Below are 13474 nucleotides of genomic sequence, written 5' to 3' on the forward strand. Positions count from 1 at the left end.
GTAGTGACCTGAAAACTACACAATTTTTTTTAAGTCTCTGAATTGTGATAACTGGCAGAAAGGAAGACTAATAAGCATGCTAATTAACTAGGGTGTGTTGGTACAACTGTTATCAAGGATAGGCAACTGTTTAAATAAGACAGGCTGTACTCATTAAGGATGTTTGTGGTGCCAATAAATTACAACGTGTCTAATTCAAACTTTTTTGCCTTCCCTGGGAATCTAGAACTGGGCAATATTTAACAGCACTAAATCTTTTATTTGATTCTTAAATTAAGAAGTGACTAACCTACACAATAAAGCTATAACTTACGAATTACAGATTCTCAAACGATAGACCTGACAGATTGTAGCTATCATCTAGTCTAACTCCCATATGTTACACCAGGGAAAACTGAGGTCTAAGGAAGATGAGAGACACATCTAAGGTCACAGAAGGCAGAGCCAATTCTGGCACTTGGTCTCAACTTATTCTTTTTCTTACTACAGGAAATCAATCTTTAGTTTTACGCACTATACATACCCACAATTTAACAACGGATATATAGATTCTTGTCTCAACTCAGCATAATTTGGGGTTCATAGGGCAGTGGAAGACATCGAAAGACTGGGCCCATGAAAGAAGCAGCTGGGTGGGAATGTGTGGAAAGGTCTGAGGATATTCGAGAGGGTAATGCATACGGAAAGGCTGTTAGGGACCTGCCAGTCTGGGGTTTGGGTAGTGGCAATTAGGGTCTATTAAGGGACCAAACATAGAATGATTCTCCACATCGAGGACGTAACAAAGTGACTAGCTCATAGTAGGTACTTAGTACTTACATGTTGTGTGGTTGGATGATGAGCTAAGAGTGACTGAAGGAATGAAAGGGCCTGTTCTGAGGGAAGAAAGGAGAGCTTCAGAGACAACAGAGAAGAGGGCTACCTAGCGCCGTCCCTTAGGGGAGAGTTCCCAGAGCTCTCCTTAACCTTCGCAGGAAGGGGGCGGCTTGTTTCCCTCGTGGGGACGGAGGAGTGAGTCTGCGCCCCCTTGCTTCCGCCTCATATTTCCACTCTGAGGAAATGCAGTCGTCCCCATGGAACCGCCTCTGCTTCTGATGCCCTCTGTTCCCAGGATGGAACCTGGAGGAGTGGAGTGCTCGAGAGAAAGTCTGTCTCCAAGAGCAACAGAAATTTCAAATCCACATGTCACACTATTTTTTAGAGGAGACTCTGCTTAGGGGGCAGCCAGGCAAGCTACTGACCGTACTGATACTGATGGGGAAAATGTTTCATAGCAGGAACTTAAGATCAAGAAACAAATGTGATTCTAGGATACTAGAGAAGATCCTAAGGAAGAATGAGGGAAAGCTGGGGTTGCCTGGCCAATCTTCCATTCCCTGAAAATGTGACCATCTGTGGTCCTCAGCCTGGGTGCTTTAACCTTTGGCCAAGTCTGTTAAGGCTGGATTTTCAAAGCAGGATTCATTTGAACAACATTGGTGGCACAGACATGATAGAGTCTCATTATGTTTTCCAAACAGTAAGAGGTTAGTGTTTGATATTTCCTTTCCTTTCAACATCTATGTCTAATATTTTTTTCACTTTTGTACCATAGGATGTAGCTACTTTGAAGAAGATATGCACTCATCACCTCATATTTCTCTAGGACTAAACAGAGAAATGATAACAGAAGAGTCTTTATCAGCGTCTAAGAGAGACCTTTCAAGGTTCATATGATGTGAGCAACTTCCTTTTTAAGAGGCACACTAACACTTCAGTGGCAAATAATGAAGTATTGACAGCATTTTCTCCCACAATATCTAGCAGACTAATGGCAAAATGAGAGTGTGCATAGCAGCTGTTGGGACAGAACAATGGATTCTGCCTCGTGTTCATATGAAAGATAGATACAGCCCAAGGGGAAGATGTAATGTCTCTATTGTGATCTTCACTTACATTTGATTAAGACAAAGTTGGTACTTTTTTTTTTTTTGCGCAGTACGCGGGCCTCTCACTGTTGTGGCCTCTCCCTTTGCGGAGCACAGGCTCCGGACGCGCAGGCTCAGCGGCCGTGGCTCACGGGCTCAGCCGCTCCGCGGCATGTGGGATCCTCCCGGACCGGGTCACGACCCCGTGTCCCCTGCATTGGCAGGCGGACTCTCAACCACTGTGCCACCAGGGAAGCCCAAAGTTGGTACATTTTAAAAAAGATGCTTTCAAAACCAGGAGAACAGGTCAGTGAAAAGACCAATAATATACACACTCTTCCTCAACTCACATAGTGACTGGCAAGGCTTTATATTTTTAGCACAGTTTCAAGTCTCTAAAAAGAAATGCCACCTAAAAGAAATGTGCTAAACACCCTCTAAGTGTTTCTCATTAACTTGCCAATGCTGCTACTCGTTCCTTAAGGCTGGCTTACAGCACTCATCCTACTTCAGCTCTGTCTGCCATTCAAGGAATAAATGTGAGACTAGGTGCTATTTGAAAGAAAGGAACTATATCTGTAGGAACGGTCATATCAATATTTGTAAAATATCTTGAGAAATACTAGGAAAAAGCAACCCAGAAGAGTGTTCTGCGATGAAATGGTAGTGAAGAAACCAAATGGAAAGGTTTTTCTAATAAAGGGACAGGTTTGTTCTCATAGTACAAATAATCTTAGCTAAGGAGTGAATTCCTTTTAAAAGATCAGCTTTTGGATAAGAGTGAAAATATACCACTTGTGTCTAGATTAGCATACAATGAACTCCCGGAATGGTCCTCATGCGGTGCAGCTCTGAGCTTCTTGATTCTTTTTTTCTGGTCTTTAATTACGCTGCTGAACACCTAACTCTTTATGTAAAAGTGAGTCTAAGGAAACAGAATGAGTGATGTCATACAAACGCCCACTCACCTCCCATGATTTTGGACTGGCAGTTAATAAACTCTGGCTTCCTGTCTGTGAGGTAGCGCTGGCAGGTGTGGTGGAGGATCTGGAAGAAGGTGCATTTTTCTGAGGCCGTGCTGGCTACCCACTGGTCAAAAGCATTTTCAAACAACAAATCAAACTCTGCAGAATCCTGGAAAAGACAGTGAAATAACGACTGATCTCAAGCTATAAAAACTGCTGCTTCTAGTTTACCACGTTAAGAGACTCATAAAGGCTAAAACACCTTTCAGAGACTTTTGTCCTAATCACAAGACTCATCTTTATTAGCACCTAGGTGCACAGAGAGTATCTTTCTCTCTTTATCAAGCAGACCTCAAATCTCATGGTATTTTTAGATGTCCCCAGGAAGTTAAGAGCACAGAAGTCCCTTTAGCTTAACTGTATATCAACTTGTGTCAGAATTCAGACTACGCATTGCCTTCCCAATTACTCGAAAAAGGATTCCTTTAGGTTCTTGGCGCTGAACGGTATTAATCCTGTCCCTAACCTTTGGTAGGGAAAGATTACCCCTTGCTATTTTAGTATATAGTTACATTTTACATTTTCTTTTTCCTCATTATTGATGTATTTTATGGTGAGTGTGTGAGTAAAGGGAATTTACTTGGAATACATAACTCTACCATGAAATGTTTCTTATTAAATCCAATGGAATCCTAATACATCATTTTTAAGGTGCAGTTCATTTATTTGATTTTTGGTAAATAAACCTCATCACTGGTGGCATTAGGAGATAAATGGAGCTTCGATGAACATGGTTTTTCATATTGATAATCACAGATGTGATTATCTGAACTCTGCTCTTTGCACTTGGCTGATAAACATATTACTGGAGTAGCACTTCTTCAATATTCATCCCCTTAAGTGCCTCCATCAAACATGATGAAAAGATTTATAATTTCCCGTAAGAAGGGCACAGGAATCAAAAAGTCTTGGCCACATAACTGAAATAGAGAAACAGTCTTGTTAAAAATGACTCAGACAACCATCACCCTGCCAAGGTCAATGAGAGAGTCATTGTGTGAAAAGAACACCTTCGCTCAGCACTGGACAGTTCACTCACCCGATTAGGATCGATGCCATTAACCTGGCGAAGCTGCTCAAGCATCCACTGTGATCTCCGCACGAATGACGTGGAGCCTTCAAACTGTTTGACCTTCGTAATGGATGCCTGTGTGGGTTTCTTGTTTGTCACTGCCAAGAAAAGACCCATCAGGTTAGTGGGTGTGCAGGGTGGTTTGGGTCCTCATTCAGTGGTGTGTCTATCTTATACCTACATACATATGTGCAATAAGAGAGAGAGAGAAACTGATATATCTTTGTGTGTGTGTATATAGAGAGATAAATATACATATGTGTGTATATACATGTGTATGTGTATGAGTACAGAGGGGAAGAAGAGGGCGGAGGGAGGGAGAGGCAGAGATAAGTACAGAGGGAAAGAAAGAGAAGCAGAGAAAGAGAGAAAATGAAAATGAATGAATATGTGTGCCTTTAGTAAGAGGTGATCTCAAAAGAAATAGAAATTATAATGTGCACCCTCAAGCAGTTACAATATAATTTTAATTGTAAGGGCAGCTTCATTTATGCCGTCATCCACTCACATTGAACATGACAGGAATAATCAACACCAGGCTCCTCTAATGGAGGCTACAAATGCACAATGATGTCTAGCAGGGAAAGCAGCATATGAGGCTGACAGGCATCAGGTAGGGGTAGTTGGGAAAGGCTGCATTTTAAAGGAAGTGCAGGTTACCGGTTCCCCTAGGGAGCTGCAATGCATATTTCGAATGTTATAGTCCAGTGTAAATATTCCAGGCTTTAGTGAGAAGATAAGAAGTAATACTTCACTCAAAAAAAAAAAAAAAAAAAAAAAAAAACAACCCAACTATTTGCTTTAAAATATAGTCAGTTTGTATCTAGTTTGCATCTGATTATAACCCCTGCCCCTCTCCACATATGAATTCGTGAGGTCACCACAACTGTAGGGCCAGGACAGTTCCTCCTCCTGGCCTTAGTCAGTTCTCCCTTCCATGCTGAGGATGGACCTTGTCACCTCTCGGACGGAGGTCAGGTACCAGCCACCAGGAGAGAGTCACTCTGAATATTTCTCTGCTTACTTCATGATTAGAGCCTCAAGGGAGGGGAGGTAATTAAGTATTTTAAAAGGGTTTTCCTAAAAGCTCCTCCTGAGCTCTGGCTGTAAGAATTGTAAGTTTAAATAGAAACGATCCTCTTAAAGGAACCAGGAAAAGTGGAAAGCATTCCTTGTAATGAATGCAATCCTAGTAAGACTGTGCATCAGTGCTACATTCTTTCTTAGTTTCAAATAAGCCCACAGATCCCACACTTGCAAATAACCATGCAAATGCTCAACAGATGGCAAAAAGAATCCTTGCGGGATGAAGGACAGAAGACACCTATTCCAGTCATGATTGGTGGTAAGAAGGCTCTCCTTCACACATACCAGAGTTTTATCACAGCTTCAGTGTCTGGGGTCGTGAAACCAGTGACCAAGAGGGGAAAGAAATGTGGGCACCCTGCCTTTAGGGGTGGTAAGAACCCTATGGTACAGGACTGGGCTGTTTTTAGGATCTCAGTACAATCTTCTCCCTTTGTTCCTAACCAGAATTTAGCAAACATTTAAAAAAAATTTCAAATAATGCTTAGGTTTACTGCCCATTATTCAGTTATATTTGGCTAGAAGCTTATGAACATTTCACACCAATTACATTTACTTTCATGGTTAAAAAGTTATCATCCCCTTAACACCCACGATCAAGGAAATGTTATAGTCTTCCATTCACAAATGGCCTGTCTAGCCTACAGCTCCATGTGTGAGTCTGCTTAAGTCCCATTAGGAACAACCACTCCCTTCACTAAATTCACACAATATTACCAGTCTGCCCAGGGCTGTCTATCCACTTAATTCATTTATTTTATGTGTCTATATGACACAAAGGGAAGCTCTAATAGGTTTCTCTGATAGTCATGCCCCGCTCTGCTGTTTTAATGTCAAGGGAAACAACACACCTGGAATATATGTGGGTCCTAAAATGTGCTTAAACGATTAAAGAATGCTTTTCAATAACAGGAAAACATGGGTTCCTGTATTAGACACACACCCCTAAACACACAAAGAGGATTTCCTCCTTTGTTTATGTAAATCACACGACATTTAGGCATCCTGGGAAACATGAAGGCTTTCCTTCTGACTTCAGTTAACTCATATTTTTATTTCTGGTCCATTTATTTCCAACTAGTTTATAGCATTATAAAAGTTCAAACATAATGCAAGATTGCTGTAATTATTGACATGTTTGAGACTGACACTTTTAGGAAGGCAAGTTCCATTGGAAGTTTGTCACTGAAACGAGAAGGGCAGGAACTCCACCCACCCAACAAGTGCCCCATGGAATTGTTCAACAGCAATCGCACTGCAGAGTGGTCATTTTTAACGGAGGCAGTTACAACTTCATCCATTCCTGACTTTTTTCCCTCTATTACGTTATTCCTTGCCCAGTTCTTGGAATCTGATAGTTTTCCTAGGCACTGAGCCCGGTCTGGTTTTAATTTTTGTTTATTGTTATTATCTGCAACATCCCAGTTTCTATTTTGAAGCAGGTGCCTTAAAATGATATTATTATATACACATTACATAGAGTTAAATAAAGACTTTCCCCTTCTGAGGTCAGAACACTTGCACAATCACACCATTGCCAGACTTTGAGTTCTGTGCTAGAAGGAGCCATGTTTTAACCCCTTCTTCTTTCGGTGTTTTTAGGGTCCATAGCTGTGCTTAAATACTTCTTTGCTGTCCTTGGCTGTACTCTACCATGTCTTCTGTTAAAACACTGTCCAGCTCATTGAGCTTCAGATATGATCATGAATAAAAGCTCTTTAAGAAAAAAAAAAGTCAAATTCCAGATGTCTAGTGAAAAACAGCAGTTTACCTTCTCCTTCCCAAGGAAAGCTAATTGATAGCGCACTCTGGAAAATGCAACCAAACGATCTGAATCAGTAATATCATAGTGCTGTATGTCCAACTACCCCCATATGATAGAGTCCATATTCATTATTTTGAATAACTTTAAAGGCGAGATAATCAGGGCATTTCTGTCATGCCTTGATCATTCATGAGGAAAAGGTAGATATATAGGCATTTAAAGGGGATATGATATTCCCAGGTAATACTGCAGACACCCAGAATCAGCCTGATCCCCTGGTTTTCCACTCAGACCCGCACATCGAAATCACCTGGGAGTTTTACAGCTTGGCTATTCAAACTGAAATACATAAGACTGAACCATCTTTTAAAAACTCCTTGCTGGGCTTCCCTGGTGGCGCAGTGGTTGAGAGTCTGCCTACTGTTGCAGGGGACGCGGCTTCGTGCCCCGGTCCGGGAAGATCCCACGTGCCGCGGAGCGGCTAGGCCCGTGAGCCGTGGCCGCTGAGCCTGCGCGTCCGGAGCCTGTGCTCCGCAACGGGAGAGGCCACAACAGTGAGAGGCCCGCGTACCAAAAAAAAACCAACCAAACAAAATCAAACACCTCCTTGCCAAAGAAATCTTGAGAAAGAACAAAGCTGGAAGTAACATGCTTCCTGATGTGGTGGTTGCCAGAGGGGAGGCAAAGAGAGGGGTTGGGTGAAATAGGTGAAGGGGATTGAGAGGAAAAAAAGTCCAGTTATAAAATAAATAAGTCATGGGGATGTAATGTATAGCATAGGGAACATAGTCAATAATATTGCAATACATTTGCATGGTGACACATGGTTATTAGACTTATGGTGGTGATCAATTTGTAATGTATATAAATGCTGAATTACTATACTGTACACCTGAAACTAATATAATATTGTATGTCAACTATACTTCAATAAAAATAAGAGGAAAAAAAAATCCTCAATGGCATCCCAAAGCATTTAGAATAAAACCGAAGTCCCTTACCATGACCCGCAAAGCCCTAGATGATCTGGCCCTTGAGTACCTCTTCATTCTCTCATTCCACTATCCCTTTTGTCCACCAGGCTCCAGTCATCTTTTGCTCCTGGGAAACAGCAACCTCTTTGTACCCTTTGCGAACACTTTTCCCTTCATAGAAACGCCCTTTCCGTGTGTGTGTGTGTGTGTGTGTGTGTGTGTGTGTGTTTTATTGCTGTCTCTCACTCACTATTCAGATTTCAGCTTACATGTCAACTCCACTGAAAAACCTTCTATGATTACCGTACCCAAGTAGGTTCCCCACCATGTTATTTCTCTCACTGAACTCTGTTCGTTTCATAACAGGTTCATTTCAAGCCTGGGTAAAATATTCAACGTTTGTTTCTCTGACATATTTGTGAAGAATGAAAACCAGATTGTTATCATGTCCATCTAGTTCTAAAACACGGAAGATGTGGATAAATCCCCACAAAGATCTTCTAAGCTATCTCCTATCAGGTTGTGATGCAGAATCCTACAAATTGACATAAACATTTAACATTTAAAAAATCTTTTAAATACATACAGCTTCTGGTTTTTTCACTTGAACTTGACAACATCTCTGTTATAGAGGCAGGGTTATTGCTATTATCCCCTGTTATATTTATGGACAATGAAACTGGGGCACAGAAAGGGTTGACTTGCCAAAGCAATATTGTAAATGAATAAAAAAACTGTGACCTAAACAATGAACTTAGAGTCTACTGCTCTTTCCACTACAGCTTTTTGCTGCAATGTCAAATGCTACATTTTATTGGGTGTTAAAGACTATCACAACATAGATGTTCTCCTTGATGTAATCAAAGGCTTAACTGGAAGTGGCTTCTCTAAGACCACTGAGTCATGTGCATTGGAATTTGGTAAGTCAAGTTTTGGGGTTCTCCAAGCCTAATGCTTCTTTTCACTCACTCCTGGAACCCACTGCTTTCTATGGTGGCATCAGAGGAAGACAGAAGCATGGGGCAAACCGAATCCAGGCCCTTCTGCTACCACTGCTGACAAAAAGAATGTGGTTTTCATGGCTGCATGCCTTCTCTTCAGCCTTCATGTAGACTTATCTACATCTCAGCTGTAGTTAAGAAGCAGTGTTAGGAACTCTTATGTCTAGAATATCATTACCGTCATTACTCAAGTGGTGTAACATCTCTTTCTCATGAACTAATGGCGTAAAGAGTTCTTTTAAACAATGGTCCAGCCATGAAACACTGTACAGAAATAAGACACTTAGCCATAGTCAAAGAGTGGAGATCACCAGCCTTGCTTTTGCCCAGTGAGAAAATTCTATTTAATCAAAACCAGAGAAGCCAGCCAATAGTACAGTACCATCCAGTCGATCAAACCTGGTCTTGTATCAAGTTAGGAATTGGTGGAAGAGGGGACAAAGGCTGTTATCAGAAAGGAAAGACAGAAATGCAAGTTACTTGCATGTGATGCAAAATGGCAGAAAAACACGTACTCTGCCAGGGATTAAGAGGCTGATCCTCCATTTCAAGGTCCAAAGTTTGTGAGACTGCTTTTTTTTCCTTTAAAGTCACTCTTTCCTCTACAATCTCATTATTCAGAGGATCATTTCTCAATCGTCCCAAACAGGAAAATCAATTTTGCCCAAATACAAAACATCTAGTCTCAGTCCTAAGACATTATTTTAAAGAAAACAAATAATCAGCATTTAAAGAAAATGATGACCCACAACCTCTACCATCTCATTTTTCATAGGTATTATATTTTCACTAACACAAACGTTTCTTTACACATTAAACTCAAATTGAATCATAACTTTATGTGGTCACTTCTTATAAAAAAAAAAGGTGAAGAACAAATTGTAATATCTACAGTATAATTTGATGTCAAGGCTAGTCAGCTAAAACGTAGAATTTACCATACCTATGTACCTAAGATACCTAAAAATGTCTGTCATCATGCTTAGCCCTCTCCTGATCTCGTAGTTGAGTGAAAGTCAGCATTCTGTGGTGTGACTTAGCCCTCTGCTCTGCTGGAGTCTAACGGCCAGACGTTTTGATTTCAATAAGACTGTTGATGAGAAATAAACAATTTGGAGCAAGGAAAAAAAGTGATGTCCACATAGAATCTCATCAGGGCTGCTCTCTGGCTGTGTCGGAGGTGACAGACATAAAGGAAAAAAAAAAATCCTCTGAGATGTGATTCAGGAAGTAAAAGCAAGATTGAGCATGCCTTCTGGGTGCTGATGTGGTACAGAGACGGGCTAAGAGGACAAGGTGAGAAATGATTACTTGGAACTGTTTTTCTTAATGCTCTTCTGCCCAAACCCTAATGTATGATAATTCCAGGTGGATTTCACAGTATCTATGGAGAAATAAATTTCAGGTCTGAGGCTGCATCAGCAATTTTATGCAGTGAGATGGCTGAATGTTTACAAAGCTTAGAAGCAAAAATATCTAGACTGTTAACCTCACATACTTTCAGAACAGGGACCCGTCATCACTGCTGCGGTGAGTGGGGAATGGAGCCTGGCGCTCTCCCCACAGGGTTGATCATTTGCTTCTCACATGATTTCTCAAAATGTGTCATAATTTAGGGGACACAGTTGTTTAGATTCCACAGGCTCCCAAACTAGACCAATTCATGAAATGGCCAAGCTTGTCTGTGGGGCCCTATTCCTCTCCTTCCATCTTAGGTCCTGGGGGCTCTCTGGTCAGATTCCTCACAGGACCCAAATGGGTTTGAAAGGGTATTCTTGAATCTGCATGTTTTTAGGAAGAAAAATTTAATCCAAATAAACAACAGCTGCAACAACAAAAACAGTGGCATTTCAGTCATGACCACCAAGCCATTGAGGAAGAATATAGGATGCCCTTCTACAGTCCCTGCTCCACTAAGTCTAAAGGGGAGGGAAGGGGATAGTCCGTGCACAGGGCTTTGAGGTTTGTTTCTTAAAGACAGACTTCTATGGTCTACAGGAGGGATAATCACCAAGAAAGGAGTTTTCCACACAAACGATTCCTTATTTGGTATCACTAGTTCCTAGGGCTGTACCTACATCACATTCTCATCTCCAAATTGGAGGGGGAGGAGGATGAGATTCAAAGTCTAGGAAATTTTTCTAAAGGGATACCAAAAAAACTTTGTATGGGAAACCTCTTTTTTGTGAATAAGTTTGGATGAGTCCTTCAGAAGAAGGAGAAGAATACGAAACATCTTTCATCAAGCATTCTTCAGAAAGGAGTCTTTTAATATGAAAGTACAGCATCATACCCAAAGTAGCTGACAGCTACACATCTGTAGAGCAAGCAAGCCCCCTAAACTAACTCTGCAGGAAGTACTAGCTGGTTTTAATGTTTCCAAATTACCAAAAGGAGACAGCATTACTTCTGGAATGTACAACTTCAATATCTCATGCCAACATGAGCTCCAAGTTAAAAATCTAGTCTTGGGAATTCCCTGGTGGTCCAGTGGTTAGGGCTCTTGTGCTTTCACTGCTGGGGCCCAGGTTCAATCCCTGGTCTGGGAACTAAGATTCCTCAAGCCTTGTGGCACTGCCAAAAAAAACCCAACAAAAACCCCAAATCTAGTCCCTTCCAATTTTAATCTTCTTACCCCTGTCAATAATTTTACTTTAACTATAAAAATATGTAGATTTTTATTTTGAAAGGGTATTCTACTTTTCAAGTCCATGACAGGCTCAGGTACATCACAGGTAGTTTTGGACTGTTAAATCTTTACCTTGAAATCAGGAAGCTTAATCCCCAGAAGGCTTGAGTTCCCATCTCAAGATGGGTGCTCCCCTCTCCAGACCAGTACCACGATGCCCTCTCTATTAGAAGCTGATACCCGGTGCCAGTGCAGGTACACACACATAAATGAATGAGCGAATCAACAAAGGAAGAAGACAAAAGGAGGAAGAACACCAGAAACCATGAATAAGCCAACAGCTTATATCAGGCTCAACTGGTCTGTTTCAGGATCAAGCCATGGTTGTAAGGCTTGATCTATTTTCTTACTAGAAAAGAGGGGTATCCTGGGAACTAAGGAGAGCAGAGAACATGGTAAAAACCAGGAAATTATAGAACTATTAGGAGACTAGAAGGAGAAAAAGTTGTGGGTTAAAGCCTTTTAAAACAATCTTTTTTTCCTGCAAGCCTTATTCTAGCAGCATCTCTCTTACAATTCTGTTTGTCTCAGCCTCCCTGAAAACATGATTTCATGAGATTCAGCAACCCAAGGTTTCCCGCCGTGCTTGAGTTTTTAACTTCCTTAAACTTTTCCCTATATACCTGCGGAATAAATCAATTTGCATGCATTCTGGGTAAAGGGTAAACATACAATGACTTAAAAAACCTGGTTAATGTTAGTTATTGCAACTTCATATTTTATATGGAAAGGGTATAACATGTCTGGTTTATATAGTGTAACTGTGAAACAAACAAATACACAAACAGGCCCAAGCCAGGGAAGTGAACGCCATGATTTGTGAGAACAGTGATGATTTCTGAAAGAGATTAAATCCAATACCAAATCCTGTAATATACAATGAAGAAACCAGAAGGGGTTAACTGCAGTCATAAAGCCTCATTCTGTTCTTACTTCCTCAATTTTGGAAACAGATACAAACATCATTTTTTATCTATTCTTAGGAGAGATTTACAAACAGAGCATCTAAAGACAAAGGCATCAAAGCAGCAGCTACCTGACTGAAGAATGAATTACATTACTCTACAAGCAGCTCAAAGGCTGAGAATAAAACTTGGAAAAAAAGCGACTCCTTGAACGTGACACTTTCCTTTCACATTGTCCATTATATACCGAAAAGTACAGGCCAAGCAGCAATTCTCTTCAGGGAAATGCCATACTTGGTAGAAATTCGATACCTATTTTACCAGTGGGAGCTGCTAAAAAGCATTCTTAGCGCTCAAACGCCCCTTACAGTGAGAAAAGATGGAATCATTTTTGCAGCCTCTACTTCCTCATCTCTCGGCAGCTGTGAAGAGAGGCCCTTACTCCTCACTGTGTGAGGGAAGGGCCTGGTTCTCAACTCCCTGACATGACCCCACCGCTGAGCAGAATCTTTTAATACGAATATTTAGTCTAAAAGAACCATGGGAGGATGTTACGTGGATATGGGTCACCTTCTATGTGAGAAGAGTACCCCCTCTTCCCCCCAATGAGATTGGAAAGACAGAAGAACAGAGAATTTGCTAATGGACCAGGTACCTAGAATAGCAACATATAATATCACTAGGTTTCTGGAAAAATCAAAGCTGCTATGACTTAGCAAACATATGGTGTCAAATATAATGACAACTATCGGTCAAGCAAAGACAGATTTATCTGCTCTCTCTGCTTTCCCTCCTCCTCGCCACCACCACTTACTCAATACTTACAATAATATATTTAATGTGAGGGTATACGTCACTGAAGTTCTAAAGAAAGTGAACGGTGTCACTGAGAACTTGTCACCTTCACTCTTTACTATGTTAAGTGGGGGACTAAGATCTAGCAACATGTTCTAGGTAAAACGAATGTCAATTATATTAGTGAAAATTATCTGCAATTAAAATTAGCTGGAGGGGCTTCCCTGGTGGCGCAGTGGTTGAGAGTCCGCCTGC

General features: G+C 41.0%; 1 protein-coding gene across 3 annotated transcripts in view; it reads right to left on the reverse strand.

Moving 5' to 3' along the window:
* Positions 1-13474, reverse strand: part of STXBP6 (syntaxin binding protein 6) — a 273396-nt gene that overhangs the window by 52749 nt on the left and 207173 nt on the right. For 2 of the 3 annotated variants that reach the window (XM_024118302.3, XM_024118301.2), the window contains exons 3-4: positions 3972-4102; positions 2876-3041 (exon numbers count right to left, since the gene is read on the reverse strand). In XM_024118302.3, the coding sequence (XP_023974070.1) occupies positions 2876-3041; positions 3972-4102 (297 nt within the window). Of the gene's footprint in view, positions 1-2875; positions 3042-3971; positions 4103-7856; positions 7871-13474 lie in introns of those variants that run through there. The other variant, XM_028495658.2, reaches the window with a different exon arrangement.

Source organism: Physeter macrocephalus, chromosome 11 (genome assembly GCF_002837175.3).
Source record: "Physeter macrocephalus isolate SW-GA chromosome 11, ASM283717v5, whole genome shotgun sequence".
NCBI lineage: Eukaryota > Metazoa > Chordata > Mammalia > Artiodactyla > Physeteridae > Physeter > Physeter macrocephalus.